Source organism: Larimichthys crocea, chromosome X, assembly GCF_000972845.2.
Source record: "Larimichthys crocea isolate SSNF chromosome X, L_crocea_2.0, whole genome shotgun sequence".
Classification (NCBI taxonomy): Eukaryota; Metazoa; Chordata; class Actinopteri; family Sciaenidae; genus Larimichthys; species Larimichthys crocea.
In genome coordinates, this window is record NC_040020.1 from 8,933,371 (window position 1) to 8,950,460 (window position 17,090).

Here is a 17,090-nt window from a genome sequence, read left to right on the forward strand (position 1 = left end):
ATTCCCTCTAGAACACTGCGCTCTCAGGACGCTGGGTTCCTTGTGGTTCCTATAGTTTCCAAATAGATTGGGACCAGGCTTTCAGCTATCAGGCTCCTCTTCTGTGGAACAAACTACCTTTCTGGGTTCAGGAGGCAGACACGGTCAACACCTTTAAGAATGACTTAAACTTTCCTTTGATAAACTATAGTTAGGGCTGGCTCAGGTCTCCCTTAGTTATGCTGCCATAGGATTACACTGCCGGGGGACCCACCACCCAGGGTTATGCCTAGCCAGGCACGGTATTGGTTGAAGATGCAGTCACATCTCCCTTACCGAAAACCCTCTCTCTTCTCTCTTCTCTCCCCTGTTTTTTAAAACAACATGTCTCATTAATGCATGTTACTAACCAAACTTCCCCGGAGTTTCTGTGCTCTGTCGTCCAGCAGGTTCTCGTGGATCGTGGCTGTGCTGTGATCCTGCACGACGTCCCCTACACATATTACTACTGTCATTATTGCTACCAATCTGCTACTGTATCATTTTATGTCACTGTATTCATTCATTTTTCTTCATTGTATGTACATATGTTTGTGTTGATTGTCTGTACACGTGACATCATCACGTCTGTCCTCCTGGAGAGGGATCCCTCCTCTGTGGCTCTTCCTGAGGTTTCTTCCACCTTTTTTCCCTGTTAAAGTTTTTGTGGGCAAGTTTTTCCTCACTGAACCGAGGGTCTAAGGACAGAGGGGTGTCACTCCCTGTACAGATTGTAAAGCCTCGCGAGGAAAATGGACCCTGTGACTTTGGGCTTACAAATAATCTGATTTGATTTGATTTGATTTTGGCATGCAGGAAAATTTTGTTATAAAATCCAACATGTCTAAATTTAGAGGCATTTATCTCCCCGACGTACAGAAATACTGATCTGACATCTCAGAATCTACTCCGTCTATTCCTCCTAATATTTTTATTTTAAAAGTTTAAAGACTAAACACAGATGTGCGACAGAAGCTCAGTCATAGAGACTTGTTTGAGAACCGGAGGCTGGTGTTAAGTCCAGTTGAAGCTGGAGAGGTTCCACTTCACCGTCGGCACTGATCCCTAACTGCTCCCAGGGTGTCACACTTGCATGACTAAACTATTTGGGCCTTATGTGTAAAATTGAGTGAATAAATTAACTCTCTTCTTCGTCGTCCGTCATAGTTTCTGTGTAAGTTGTGATCATGTCACAAAATGCTGCTGTGTGTGTAGTGCGAATACATGTGCGAAACTTTCCCTTCTTGAAACTCGGCATCCTCTGCACAGTGCGGTCAAAAAGTCACAAACAGTTACAGATCGTTTGTTTCTTTCTCTGATCTGTAACTGAGAATTTGAGAATTCTGTCTGTTTGCAGCAGACAAAGATAAAGTTCAATGTCCTGATGAGGAAAAAACTGTTCACAGAAACGTCTGTGGACCTTTCAGACTGCTGAGTCCGTTTCAAATATACATTTTTAATACTGAAAGCACTAAAACGACATTTCATTATTCTCCTTGCACCGTGGCAAAACATCTGCATGGCTAAACTCCACCTGTGGTATGTTGGCAAACCAACAGCTTCACGTCAAGATCGAGACAATGTCCAGGTTTTTATATGCTGTGATGTTTCTATGTGTCAAACTGTCTCCAGCACAGAGACTGTCTGCTTCTCTGCAGATCTCAGTTTCAGAGCTGGGACTCTGTCGCAGTCTGACTGCTTTGATTTGGAGCATGAACACAAAAACCAGAATTGCAAAATGCTTTTGTGATGGCGGTGGACAGCTTAATGATTCACTCAGCACAGGAAGCTTGCAACGCGACGTCTTTATTTGGAGATTATTTATTTCTGCCGGATGACTTGGCAGGTCGGCACACACGGCTGGAGACGACTAAAGGACGCTGCTGTGAATGCCGGCCGCCTGTTCATCCACCGCTCATCCGACCTCGCCACGCGGCTGCCGGTCAAACGTCTGCAGACGTACGTGCAGCTACGACATTAAAGGTACTGTACCCGCTTATCCAGGAACTCCTGGCGTCTTTCTCAATGTGTCCCTCGTACAGGTTTGTGGTGAGGCTCATTAGACCCATCTTGACAAGCCAAAGTCTGTGAGCTTGTGTGCCCCATGGAGGTGATCAGTAGACTGTTTAAAGAGAGAAAACAGGCGGTAAAAAAACAGATGTTTGTGGTATTTTTTAAAGCTGTGTCATGGTCACAGTTTGTCATTTGTTGTTTTCATTGGCTGCCGCTCTCAAAGGGAGGGAGGCCGGTCTACCCATAACACTCCAGGGAGAGAGTGCTAGAGTGGAGATACGGACACACGAGAGGGCGTGCTGCATGAATGCACAGAGAAACACTCACGCTGAAGTGTTCTGCTTTTAGTTTCTGTCTGTGGACTCGAAGGGTCTGAGTGGGAGTATCGGGTCTGCCTCCTTGTCTTAATTACAAAACTCAGGCGTTCAGATTTGTTGTAGCACTTTGTGATTATTAAACATCCTAGACCTGAAAACAAATCATTGTGTGAGTACTACCTGTGCTTGGAAGTGTTTTCATATCAATGACCAATTAAAGTTTCTGTTTCAGCAGGCGTCACTCGTATGTCTTCATAACAATAATAATAATAATAATAATAAGTTTATTGTATAGCTCCTTAAAACCAGCGTTACAAGCTTCCTGTATAACACAAGAAAACAAGATGATTAAAAAAACAGAAATAAAGCACCAAGATTAAATGTAAAATTGGAGAATTCAAAATAAACCTGGACACTACAAGAAAAAATAATAAACAATAAGTTTCTCCTGCAGCCGAGTCGCTCTAAGTGCACACTGGTCGGTACGGGGACAGCAGTATGTATTCTGGGGACATGACGAGCTTTAAAAGTAATGAATAAAAATTAAATCAATCCTAAAACAATGTGCAGCCACTGTAAGGTCATTAATGAGTAATGAAGCCATTATTTTTAATTGGAGTAATGACACCATTACGTTAATTGACACCAGACAGGAATTTCAGAGCGGCGTTTAATTAATTTCTGGGGCCACGTGAGGCAGCGGAACAACCTGAAAACCCAACAAGGAAATCTATCACCTCATATGATCAACACGTTCATGCCTTCCAGCATCACGATCAACGTTCTGATCATCTGGAGTCGTGTTTCTGGCCAGATGATGGTTGGAGGTCTCCTTAGCAGCTCACACCTACCAACTGGTACTAACTTTGTCTCAGCAGACTGAACCGAAAAGTGTTGTTTGTTGGGGATCAGCGCCAGTTTTAACACTCACTGTTCAGGTTTGAGGTCCTCTATGGACGATGCCATAGTTGTGCAGGTACTCCAGAGCTAAAACTGTCTCCGCAAAGTACATCCTGGCCAGCCCCACGGCAGGCCCGATGTTCTCAACAAAGTGGCAAATCACCGCCTGAGAACAAAGAAACATCACGAGTTATTGAGGAAAGTCTGAACGGCATCGAAACATGGAGGTGATAAAAAAGCAATCCATGTACTCGTGCTTATAAACGGGTCTAAACCAAGTGGCGACCTCTGAAGCAACACTGAAGTGTCAAAAACTGCAGTTCCCTAACGTCCACCTGAGGCTGGCTCCAGAAGTGAGCAGTCTCCATAAGTCCCCATGTTCAAATGTCCAACTTCACAGCAGAAAAAACATGTTTACAGCCTGGTAACAAAAAACAGTTTTGGTCTCTGTAGGCTAATTTCCCCGTTCATGACAACTGTACTGAGGGTGAATTTATATACAACTCACCTGTTCACATTATATTAAGGCTAAAGTTATGGAGGATTAAGAGCGTGGACGCTTTGATGACAGGTGGCTTGATCGAGCAGCCAGGTTGCATTCAGCCCGACTGGCGGCAGGAGATGGAGATGTCTGATCCACCTCTGCAGCCCTTTAAACCACCACTAGCAGTGTCATCATACATGAGTCTGTCACGACTACCCTTCATGCCTCAGTGTGTCTGAGCTGCCCCTCAGAAAACTCAACACAGCCGAGAAGAGGAAGATGAGCAGGAGCTGGAGCAGCAACGTGAATCCACTGACCTTGTTTGACTTTAACGGTCGAGAATCACTGTGAGAGTGAATAAGAGTCTCGACTGCGCCTTGTCCAAATGTAAGTGAATGATTACACCGCGCCGCTTTCATTTCCTGAATCTGAGCGGGGCGAAACCATCATTTGTTATTCAGCTGTTTATCCGGAGTCTTAAAGAAGACGAAGCGAGAAGGCTGATAAACTTTAAGGTCGTCATCGCTGCGAGGAAAGTAGTTACATCTGGTGAGGTCAGGACGACAGCACCCAGACGGCAGATTTAAAAGAAGCAAACTGTGTCGTGATTTGGTGAAAATCACGGAAGGTAAAGAAGGAGCCAGAGAGAAACCAGCTGTCAGTCAAAGGCCGGTTTACCATCTCCAGAGACAACAGCAGACAGCAGGTGTATCTGCAGATGAACAGTCTGAAGACTGAAGATTCTGCTGTGCTTGAGTCACAGTGACACAGGAAGGCACAATGCCATACAAAAACCTACAACACCCAGTTTTACTAATAATAGACTCAGTAATGCAAATCAAATTTTGATTTTTCTTTTTGCTTTTGTTTAAAGTGGCTCAGGTCATCCCTTAGTTATGCTGCCATAGGATTACACTGCCGGGGGACTCAGGGTTATGCCTAGCCAGGCACGGTATTGGTTGAAGATGCACACATCTCCCTTACCGAAAACTCTCTCTCTCTCTGTCTCTCTCTCTCTCTCTCTCCCTCTTACCATCTGTAAACACACATGTCTCATTAATGCATGTTACTAACCAAACTTCCCCGGAGTTTCTGTGCTCTGTCGTCCAGCAGGTTCTCGTGGATCGTGGCTGCTGCTGTGATCCTGCACGACGTCCCCTACACATATTACTACTGTCATTATTGCTACCATATCTGCTACTGTAACCATTTTATCATTCATTGTGATTCATTGTCATTTTATCATTCATTGTAATTGTAGAGATGTTTGTGTTGATTTGTCCTGTACACGTGACATCCATTGCACGTCTGTCCGTCCTGGGAGAGGGATCCCTCCTCTGTGGCTCTTCCTGAGGTTTCTTCCACCTTTTTTCCCTGTTAAAGGTTTTTGTGGGCAAGTTTTTCCTCACTCGAACCGAGGGTCTAAGGACAGAGGGTGTCACTCCCTGTACAGATTGTAAAGCCTCAGAGGCAAATGGACTTTGTGACTTTGGGCTATACAAATAAAATCGGATTTGATTTGATTTGATTATTGGCATGCAGGAAACTTTACGTCATAAAATCCAACATGTCTAAATTTAGAAGAGCATTTATCTCCAGGGCGTACAGAAATACTGATCTGACATCTCAGAATCTACTGCGTCTATTCCTCCTAATATTTTTATTTTAAAAGTTTAAAGACTAAACACAAGATGTGCGACAGTAGCTCAGTCAATAGAGACTTAGTTTGAGAACCGGAGGCTCGTGGTTGAAGTCCAGTTGAAGCTGGAGAGGTTCCACTTCACCTCCGTGAGCAAGGCACTGATCCCCTAACTGCTCCCAGGGTGTCACACTTGCATGACTAAACTATTTTGGACCTTTATGTGTAAAATTGAGTGAATAAATTAACTCTTCTTCTTCGTCGTCCGCTCATAGTTTCTGAGTAAGTTGTGATCATGTCACAAAATGCTGCTCGTGTGTGCGTACATGTGCTAAACTCAGATTTCTTGTGAACACAAGGAAACTTTCCCTTCTTGAAACTCGGCATCCTTCTGCACAGTGACGGTCAAACAGTCACAAACAGTTACAGATCGTTTTGTTTCCTTCTCTGATCTGTAACTGAGAATTTGAAGAATTCTGTCTGTTTGCAGCAGACAAAGATAAAGTACAATGTCCTGATGAGGAACAAACTGTTCACAGAAACGTCTGTGGACCTTTCAGACTGCTGAGTCAGTTTCAAATATACATTTTTAATACTGAAAGCACCAAAACGACATTTCATTATTCTCCTAGCTCCGTGGCAAAACATCTGCATGGCTAAACTCCACCTGTGGTATGTTGGTCAAACCAACAGCTTCACGTTTAAGATCGACGACATGTCCAAGGTTTTTATATGCTGTGAATGTTTCTATGTGTCCAAACTGTCTCCCAGCACAGAGACTGTCTGCTTCGTCTGCAGATCTCAGTTTCAGAGCTGGAGGACTCTGACTGCTTTGATTTGAAGCATGAACAAAAAACAGAATTGCAAAATGCTTTTGTGATGGCGGTGGACAGCATTAATGATTCACTCAGCACAGGAAGCATTGCAACGCGACGTCTTTATTTGGAGATTATTGATTTCTGCCGGATGACTTGGCAGGTCGGCACACAGGCGGCTGGAGACGACTAAAGGACGCTGCTGTGAATGCCGGCCGCCTGTTCATCCACCGCTCATCCGACCTCGCTCACGCGGCTGCCGGTCAAACGTCTGCAGACGTACGTGCAGCTACGACATTAAAGGTACTGTACCTGCTTATCCAGGAACTCTCTGGCGTCTTTCTCAATGTGTCCCTCGTACAGGTTGGTGGTGAGGCTCATTAGACCCATCTTGGACAAGCCAAAGTCTGTGAGCTTGATGTGCCCCATGGAGGTGATCAGTAGACTGTTTAAAGAGAGAAAACAGGCGGTAAAAACCAGATGTTTGTGGCTATTTTTAAAGCTGTGTCATGGTCACAGTTTGTCATTTGTTGTTTTCGATTGGCTGCCGCTCTCAAAGGGAGGGAGGCCGGTCTCACCATAACACTCCAGGGAGAGAGTGCTGGAGTGGAGATATGGACACACGAGAGCGGCGTGCTGCATGAATGCACAGAGAAACACTCACGCCTGAAGTGTTCTGCTTTTAGTTTCTGTCTGTGGACTCGAGAGGGTCTGAGTGGGGATGTATCGGGTCTGCCTCCTTGTCTTAATTACAAACTCAGGCGTTCAGATTCGTTGTAGCACTTTGTGATTATTAAACATCCTAGACCTGAAAACAAATCATTGTATGAGTACTACCTGTGCTGTGGAAGTGTATTTCATATCTAATGACCAATTTAAAGTTTCTGTTTCAGCAAGCGTCACTCGTATGTCTTCATAACAATAATAATAATAATAATAAAGTTGATTTGTATAGCTCCTATAAAAACCAGCGTTACAAAGAACTTTACACAGAATGTGTGAATAAACAAGCAGGCAAAGGGAAAAAATTAGATGATTTAAAAAAACAGAAATAAAGCACCAAGAATTAAATGTAAAATTGGAGAATTCAAAATAAACCTGGAACACTACAAGATAAAAATAATAACAATAAGTTCCTCCTGCAGCGAGTCGCTCTAAGTGCACACTGGTCGGTACGGGGACAGCAGATATGTATTCTGGGGACATGACGAGCTTTAAAAGTAATGAATAAAAATTTAAATCAATCCTAAAACAAATGTGCAGCCACTGTAAGGTCATTAATGAGTAATGAAGCCATTATTTTAAATTGGAGTAATGACACCATTACGTTAATTGACACCAGACAGGAATTTCAGAGCGGCGTTTGATTAATTTCTGGGGCCACGTGAGGCAGCGGAACAACCTGAAAAATCACCTCATATGATCAACATGTTCATGCTCGCTTCGTCATAGATCAACGTTCTGATTCGTTTGGAGTCGTGTTTCTGGCCAGATGATGGTTAGAGGTCTCTTTAGCAGCTCAACACTCCACCAGCTGGTCACTAACTTTGTCTCAGCAGACTGAACTGAAAAGTGTTTGTTTGTTGGGGATCAGCGCAGCTTTAAACACTCACTTGTCAGGTTTGAGGTCTCTATGGACGATGCCATAGTTGTGCAGGTACTCCAGAGCTAAAACTGTCTCAGCAAAGTACATCCTGGCCAGCTCCACAGGCAGAGCCCCGATGTTCTTCAACAAAGTGGCACAATCACCGCCTGAGAACAAAGAAACATCACGAGTTACTGAGGAAAGTCTGAACGGCATCAGAACATGGAGGTGATAAGAAAAGCAAATCCATGTACTCGTGCTTATAAACGGGTCTAAACCAAGTGGCGACCTCTGAAGCAACACTGAAGTGCTAAAAACTGCAGTTCCTCTAACGTCCACCTGAGGCTGGCTCCAGAAGTGAGTCAGTCTCCATAAGTCCCCATGTCCAAATGTCCAACTTCACAGCAGAAATAAACATGTTTACAGCCTGGTACAAAAAACAGTTTTGGTCTCTGTAGCTAATTTCCCCGTTCATGACAACTGTACTGAGGGTGAATTTATATACAACTCACCTGTTCAGGTTATATTAAGGCTTAAAGTTATGCAGGGTTAAGAGCGTGGACGCTTTGATTGACAGGTGGCTTGATCGAGCAGCCAGGTTGCATTCAGCCCGACTGGCCGCAGGAGATGGAGATGTCTGATTCACCTCTGCAGCCCTTTAAACCACACTTAGCAGTGTCATCATACATGAGTCTGACACGACTACCCTTCATGCCTCAGTGTGTCTGAGCCCGCGATGCTGTCCTGAGCTGCCCTCCAGAAAACTCAACACAGCCGAGAAGAGGAAGATGAGCAGGAGCTGGAGCAGCAACGTGAATCTACTGACCTTGTTTGACTTTAACGGTCGAGAATCACTGTGAGAGTGAAATAAGAGTCTCGACTGCGCCTCTGGAAATGTAAGTGAATGATTACACCGCGCCGCTTTCATTTCCTGAATCTGAGCAGGCGAAACCATCATCTGTTTTTCAGCTGTTTATCCGGAGTCTTAAAAGAAGACGAAGCGAGAAGGCTGAATAAACTTTAAGGTCATTGTCATCGCTGCGAGGAAAAGTAGTTACATCTGGTGAGGTCAGGACGACAGCACCCAGACGGCAGATTTAAGAGAAGCAAACTGTGTCGTGATTCGGTGAAAATCACGGAAGGTAAAGAAGGAGCCAGAGAGAAACCAGATGGAAGCCTGACCTAACATTTCCTCAGACATCAGACACAAGCGTACCAGGAAAAGGCCCGAGTCACCCATCCAAATCCACGCCGCCTTACCCTCGACATATTCCATGACCATGCAGAGGTGTCTCCTCGTTTCGAAGGAGCAGAACATGGAGACGACAAACGGGTTCTCCGCGAAGGTGAGGATGTCCCTCTCCACGAACGCCTGCTGGATCTGGTTCCTCAGGATCAGATTCTGCTTGTTGATCTTCTTCATGGCGAAACGCTGACGCGTCTCTCTGTGGCGCACCAGGTAGACGGCGCTGGGGAGAGACAGAGAGAGAGAGAGAAGACGAGACGGAAAAGAAAAGTTGAAGAGACTGCTGGTGCCAGGATGGAGGGAGGGAGGGAGGACAGCAGGGTTAGACCTAAGAATAGAAAGGATACTCCATCTGCTTCAGAACGACGAGTCGATATTAAGACTTAAAGACATCTGGCACAAAATGTCAAAACCAACAAAGTAACCTTTAAGTTTTTTATTAAATCCTCAACTAAACCTCAGAAATATCTTTTTTGATCTGATTTCTGATCCACACAAACTTTAGATGAACTGAACCAACCAACCAGCAACAATATGAGACAAAGATACAAATAAAATTAAATATTTCTGCATGTTATTTTCTACATTTCCATCTTTAATGATGTCTGTGGAGATTCTCAGTCATCCAGGTCACAGCATCCGTGAAGATGAAACTAGGATTGTCTGCGATAACCTTCTTAATCTTTAGTGACGTTCAGGTTTGGTTTCCGGAGCTCCAGTGTCCTCAATGATGCCTGGTGCATCCAGACTCCAAGTCCAGTCTGTTTGGATGTCTGATACATTCGAAGCACGCACCGAGTTTGACATTTAAGGATCCTTCCAGAGGTTTTAGATCTTTGGACAGTGAAACAAACATCTGGAACATCAGCAGTCAGAAGAAGCCTGACAGGAGCTCTAGATATACTGTATATATTTACATCGAGGTCATTTAAACCTCGAGCATTTACCATTTGTGTTTCTGCTTTTAAGCAAGCAGCTCAAATCCGTCTCATCAACGTCTTCCAGAAATAAGAGCGATGACTGTGAGTTCACACTTTATATTCTGTAGGAGGAGGTTTAAAGCTCAGATTCAGAGCCGTCCAGGAACGGACACCACGTTTTCTTTCTTTCTTTTCAAACTGGACGACAGAAGCACAAAGTATAAATCAGAGTTTCTCTAGTTTCAAGTGCTGAATGACGTCTCTTAACCACAAAACGTAACTGGTGCTAATATTATTATAAAGGCTGCAATCATGTAATTAGCTCCTCTAAGAGGACAATCCTCTCCCGGGACACCGAACATGTCAATCAAACAACATCTATAACATTTATAATTAGATCAATTAGGACAGAACCTAAACAGCAGCCGACATGGAGCCTACATCAGGATGTAGCGTCCATGCCTAATGCACGTTGATCTTCTATCTCGATGTTATATTGAGTCTTTAATCCCATTTCACCGTCTTCCACGGTGGACTGAGGTCTTTGTTTGATAACTGGATTTGGTTTCTATGAAGTTTTGGAACTACAGTTCCCATAGTTCATTTTTTGGGGGTGTATCTAGTCATTTAGGTAGCTAAGCTTGAGCATTGGGTGTTTGTTTGTTATATGTCTTCACTTTTTGGCACCATTAAAGGTCCGACTCTGATGTATGTTCTTTAACTATATGAATCACTCTGTCTCTTACCCATACGCTCCGTTGCTGATCAGTTTGATGCTCTGGAAATCTTCTTCACTCGGCGGTTTGATGGCTCTCCCTTTCCCCTGGTGACACATTCGACATTTAAAAACGAACACAAATATCAAACACGTGTATTCACACTGCATATGAATGCATGCAGAACTGTCTGTCTGTCCGTCTTCACCTCTGCTGAGTCATCGGTCTCCGGAGTGTGCGGACCCTCGCTGTCGTAGCTGTCGAGGCTCACGATTTCTGTTGAGAAACACGTTAGTCAACAAGCAAAAAAAAAAACCTGCCGTCAAAAAAGAGAAAGAGATGTTAAAAAGCGCCGGGCCTCCCACGCTGCACGCCGTGCTGCTCAGACGTCTTTAACAAAACAGCCCGAACGTGTCAGATCACAGAGAGAAAAACACGAGAATTAAAACAGCTTCTTCCTAATCATTTTTCTTGTCTCCTTCAGCTCTCACTTCGTACCACCGCCCTCTCTCCGAGCAGCACTGGCAGCTAATTTTCAGTGTTCTTACACTCTTGTATGTGACAGCTGCTAGAATACACTGATTATAGGACTGTTTTGTTAAAGCAGGGACATAATTGAATGGTAATTAACTTCAAAAGCCTTTTTACAAAGCCTCTCTGTACATATTAACATCATGTAAAAATAAAAGTCACTGAGCTGGCGAAACGAATATTCTGCCGGGTTTCTGTTTGATGCAGAAAACAACCGATCTTGTCTCGATGAGGAACGAAGAAGAAAGAAAAGAAATAGTGTGAAAGCGTGGATGTGCAAGCAGCTACGTGGGCGTGCACGTGTGTCTCTGCGTGACAATGAAGGTGCAAAAGAAAAGTGCAAGATCAAGATATCAAGTGGCAGAAATGAACTGTGCAAAGACAAAGCAGGGCCGCATTTTTCAGGAATAAAACCGCAGCGGGTTTTATTGTGAGGAGTCATTACGGATAATTTAACCCATCAGCTAATGAACTCTTGATGGATTAGACCGGGAGCGGCTGAGCAGATGTGGATTAGAGCTTTGAGTCGAGGGGGCCGAGTTTGAGACACGATGATTAATGAAAGACAGTGATGTCACTGCACCAGCAGCCGGCTAATGATCCGACTGCTCCTGTATCCTCACGCTGAACACCCAGTGAAGCTGATCCATGATTAAAGAGGGGACGAATTAAGGCGACTGCACCCCGACAGACAAATTTCAACCGTTGTTGACAACGTTGTTCACACACCGCAGGAGTGCAACGTGAAAAAAGTGTTGATGTTAATGATGCTCTGAGTTATTGAACTACAGCTCCCATAATTTGTAAACAGGAAGTATAATATGTCCATGGAGCAAATTGGCACCATTGGAAACTGCCAAATCAGGTCTCAGCAGTTCCTGTTTGGAATGCAGCCATGGACGCACATCACTGGATTCTTCTGATTCAGAAAACTTAAAAACCAGATGATCCTCTGTCGCGTTCTGACTTATAATGACGGATATTTATTCATGATGGACATCGGAGATCATTTTATCACTGTTAAGGTTTCTCATGTTCCTTAATTCTCTCTGTGAGCGGAGTCACGGAGTCACTGTTGCTGATCTAACTCCAATAACTAACTTAAAGAATCTTAAAGGAATAATTGAACTTTGGGAAATAAGCCAATTTGCTGTCTTGCCAAATAAAAAGATTGATCACCTCCTGACTCCAGCTACAGACTTAACGCACAGACGTGAGAGTGTTGAACTATTCCTTTAAAAGAGCTTGAATCAGTCTACAAGTCGAGTTTTCTTTGTCTCTCTTACCCTCCAGAGGGTCTCTGGTCAGTCCCAACTGGCTGATGATGTATCGGGGGATGTCCGCCTTCATCAGTTGTCCCTCCTTGGCGTGATCCTCCGCTGCCTCCAGCAGATGGTAAAACTCTTCAGGGTTGAACTCCTGAAAAATGAAGCGGCAAAGGAAGCTCCACTTTAAATTCACACAGGCGAAGATCAACAGAATTCAAACGTTCCTCCAACAATGCACGACGATCAACTCTTTAGTCGAGTGACTGATTCTAAAAAGAAAAGAGCAGTAAGCTGTAGATAATTCACCATGATATAAAACTTTCACAAACAAAACATGATAATGTCACGATTAGAGTTGCAAAGGGGCGGAAAGCAAAGCAAATTTTCGGAAACGTGAACTCAATAGCCCTGCAGGAAGCAGTGAAGAGCGGATATTCAAGTTTACTTAAAAATCGGGTTGTTTTAGTCGAGATGCTAAAATATATTTTCCCAAACTATATTTAAGTCCCCTGTTAAAATTCCAACCTTCAATTTTGTAAATTCCTGTTTATTCCTGTTAATTCCCATGGAAAGTTTCCAACTTTATCGATTATTATCAGTTTATCTGGTGATTATTTTCTTTTCTTAATTAACTGATTAAATGATTTCATCAGTTTCCAACAGGTAGCATTTTTTATTTGCGTGTTTCTGACCAATAAAGACGATCAGAGATAAAAATTTGACGTGAATTGACAAAAGCAATTAATCAACTAATCACTTCAGCTCTGTGATCTATGATCATCTTTCAGTTTCACAGTATTAAATATATAATACTTTTACTTAATACATAGCAGAACAGGTCAAAGTTCAAACGTCTCCAAACATTGTTATCAGACATTCCCAAATATTGACATCGCAGTACCATCAAAACTCCAGAAATTCAACATATTACAATAAAATATATCACAGTTTTGATTATTTTTTAACTTCCTCAGCCACAGTAAACGGAGGACCGTTACTGAACTGCATCATAATTCCAACGTACGATCACGAGGGCAGGATTTACTTCACCCGGCTGTAAATTCATGAGCAAACATCGCTTTGGGGCTGTCAAACAAACACAATCAGTGTTAATACACCTCCAAACTTTAAATTGCTTTCTTGAAACATCCTTTTTTTTTCTCCCAGTGAAACCGTCTTTTGTGATGTCCTGTGGGATTCAGTTTCATTCCTGCTGGTGGAATAACATTTTGATTAGAAAGCAGAGCCCGGGGCAGGCGGGATCATTTCCGTCCTCCTGTGCTCTCTCATATCTGCTCCCCTCGACCAGAGAAAAGAAAGAGAGCACGGAGAGGGGGAATTAACCTGCCTCTCTGATAGCTCGCTCTGCTCCGGGATAATATTCTTGCCGCTAACAGCCTTCTGACTGTGTGACATTTTCACCAAATCAAACCTCGCGACTGACTTGAATGCTAAACGAACTCCATGGCCGTGGACAACGTTTTTATCTGTGTGTGTGTGTGTGTGTGTCCTCTCCACTCTAACCTAAGGGCCATGAGGATCTTAAGTCTCCTCCATATCCTGCCTGACCCTATCGACCTCTTCTGACGGTCGCCTTGGCAACGGAAAGATGAGCCGGGAGGGTTGGGGGATGGACCACGCCGATGACGAGCATCTATCGGGAGGAGGAGGAGCTGATATCCAGGTATGGTGAATGCTCTGGTGTATGCAGAGAGGCTTGTTATTGTTGATAAGTAAGTGAGTTATGTTAGCGTGTATGTATCGACACGCCAAGGACTCGGCTCTGTCTCCCAGCTGATTCGATGTGCTGCCATGAAGAATATTTCACAGTTTGGAGTTGAATAAATATCCTGCAGCGATACAGTGAATGACACGCCTTCAACAAAGCCGTGACCTCTGCAGCATAACACAGGAAAGTCAGCACGTAACAAGAAAGCTCAAGGTGAACAGACGTTTACTGGAAGTACGTGTTTACATGAGCATTTCTGAGCGTAAGGGGAAGTATGTGCTGCTTTTCCAGTACAAACATCATTTAAAGCGACATGTTGTAACAGAGTTTACCTCCTGTTGATCCACACTGACCTGTGATCAGCTGAACGGTGTCTCTGTCATTCGTACGTCTGTTCTCACACTATGTAACTTTGGGCTCCGGGTCGGGAGAAGTACGTAACGCTTTACGGCACTAAGTCACACAGCAGCAACTATTTCACTGATTCTGGTGAAACTGGATCATATTTTATGGAGAAAATGTTTTCTGGTTTTCCCTCTGATGTCCTCCGGCTGCTCCGCCTCAACTCTCTGTGATTTACAGAGTTTATGATGGACAGTGAAGTAAACTGCTGACAGCTGTAGCTGCTGTTAGCTCATGTTAGCTCAGTTTGTTAGCTGCTGTTAGCTCAGTTTGTTAGCTCATGTTAGCTCATCTTGTTAGCTGCTGTTAGCTCAGTTTGTTAGCTCATGTTAGCTCATCTTGTTAGCTGCTGTTAGCTCAGTTTGTTAGCTCATGTTAGCTCATGTTAGCTCAGTTTGTTAGCTGCTGTTAGCTCATGTTAGCTCAGTTCGTCAGCTTGGCGATGACGAACTGAGTGTTTGTACCAACAGGCGTTATGGACTACAAGGAAGAAGAAGAGGAGGTAACCAGGCTCAGCAGACTCTATGGACATAATGGCAGAGGAGAAGAGAGTGAAGAGGACGCTGACGGAGGAAGCTAAGAAGAGAAAAGGAGAGAGTGAGCGAGCAAGAAGCCGCCGGACAAGAGTAAATGTGGTTTGTGACTGTCGGTGACCTGGTTGATGTTTGGCTGCATCCTGATGTTATTATCACGGTTATTTTTCAGACTCTGCAGCCGCAGAGCAGATTATTAAACTGTTTTCACACGATGTTGTGGTTATGAGACAGAAACTCACCCAATGAACTCTTGATGAACTTTTGATTTTTTTACAAAGACTTCTCGACAAGCAGCTAAATCCACTGACTTTCTTCTGAGTGCAGCTCAAAGATCAAATTAATCTCTGCAGAATAAACAGAGTGAGCTCTCTGAAATCCTAGAGGGGGAATGTGATAACATAATATTCTCAAATTCATTTTTATTTACATATCTAATCTTTTCTGCAGTCACTGGATTAAAGGTGTAGGGCAGAGTGTGTATCTGCTGCTGTGGGTCTGTTTTGGTGTTTTTGAAGGTGGGCACACCGTTAATGAGATTACATGCAGGTATATCATTACACAGCGTGCACAGCTTAACCAGAATAGATAAGAAACAAGATTTTTAAAAAGAAATGCAAGAAAAAAGCGATTTTTTTAAAAGCGTAGTGGCAGCACAGCCTCCAGCTGTGACACATGTACAACACCTGTGTTTCATCACTTCAGACTGAACACGCGGCAGACAGTCTGCCCCACTTCTGCTCCGTCTTCACGTGGGAGGACAGGAGTCTTTCCCAGCAGATGAAGTCGAACACACACTCCCCGTCGCTTGATTCAATAAACGCTCATCTGCCGGATCTGCATCGGTGACCGTGTTTTCAGATAGACGGAGCGGAACTCACCAAACACTCGAGGAGCCTGGCTGGACGAGATATGATGATGAAGAGCTTTTTGACCAGCTCGATGACAAAGGTGAGCTCCGAACTCTCCGAGCGCTCGTAAGCCTAAGACAGACACAGAGACAGACAGACAGACAGACAGAGGTCAGTTAGACATCCCTTTACGTTCCTTCTCCTCCTCCTCCAAGACTCAGAACACGACTCACGTCATTCAGCAGCTTCTCCAGGTTCTCCTGCAGTTCACAGAAGTAGACGCTGGTGATGACGCCCTCACGCGACTTGGTCAGGCAGTCTCTGGACAGCTCGGCGACCTGGTGGTGGATGAAGCTGAGGACCCCGTCGGCCAGCGGCAGGACGCTCTCCGGGGAGTAGTTCTGGATGAACTCTGCCAGCCTCTCCTCCATCTGCGCCGTGGCCTGATTGAATATATATAAGCTGTCAGTTACACGTCACGTTGGTCAGGCTGGTGTTGAGACGTTAATGTAATCAGCTGTCACAGACTTCACGTCAAATCTCCAGGAAGGCAGGAATGTTATCACATTCCCTCCACTGATACGGTAATGACTGCAGGGGGGACTTTCCATGATACACCGAGCTCCATCATGTACATGTAATATATGTATTAATGCATGTTACTAACTCAGTTTTTCTGCTTTCTCGTCTTAAAGGTTCTCGTGCATCGTGGCTACGCCGAGAGCCGTGATCCTGCCTGACACCTGCTACAAACACTCCTGATATTATCGTCATTATTACTCCTGTTAGTCGTATTTCCATCATTGGAGTTCTCATTATTATTATTGCCTCTGTGCATCTTTGTCTCTGCAGACCGTCGTCCACCATGATCCGGGCCTCTTGCAGGAAGTTCCTCCTTGTCACTGTAACCAACTGTTTGCTCATGGTGGGATTTGCTGGGTCTGTGAACAACATGTGTGGTGTGGAGGCTGCAGGGCCTCTGACTGGAAGAATGTGAGGAGAGTGGTAAGGACAGCGGAGAACATCATTGGGACTTCTCTCCCCTCCATCCAGGATGTTGCACAGAAGCGCTGCATGGCCCGAGCCGTAAACATCAGCAGGGACTCCTCACATCCCCATCATG

The 17,090-nt window shown here is 44.3% G+C and overlaps 1 protein-coding gene across 3 annotated transcripts in view; it reads right to left on the reverse strand.

The window, feature by feature from the left end:
- Positions 1-17,090, reverse strand: part of mast1a (microtubule associated serine/threonine kinase 1a) — a 78,118-nt gene that overhangs the window by 8,597 nt on the left and 52,431 nt on the right. For all 3 annotated transcript variants that reach the window (XM_027283340.1, XM_027283341.1, XM_027283342.1), the window contains 8 exons: positions 16,201-16,410; positions 15,998-16,099; positions 12,471-12,603; positions 10,862-10,929; positions 10,684-10,760; positions 9,032-9,240; positions 7,800-7,938; positions 6,499-6,631 (listed from right to left, as the gene is read on the reverse strand). In XM_027283340.1, the coding sequence (XP_027139141.1) occupies positions 6,499-6,631; positions 7,800-7,938; positions 9,032-9,240; positions 10,684-10,760; positions 10,862-10,929; positions 12,471-12,603; positions 15,998-16,099; positions 16,201-16,410 (1,071 nt within the window). The remainder of the gene's footprint in view (positions 1-6,498; positions 6,632-7,799; positions 7,939-9,031; positions 9,241-10,683; positions 10,761-10,861; positions 10,930-12,470; positions 12,604-15,997; positions 16,100-16,200; positions 16,411-17,090) is intronic.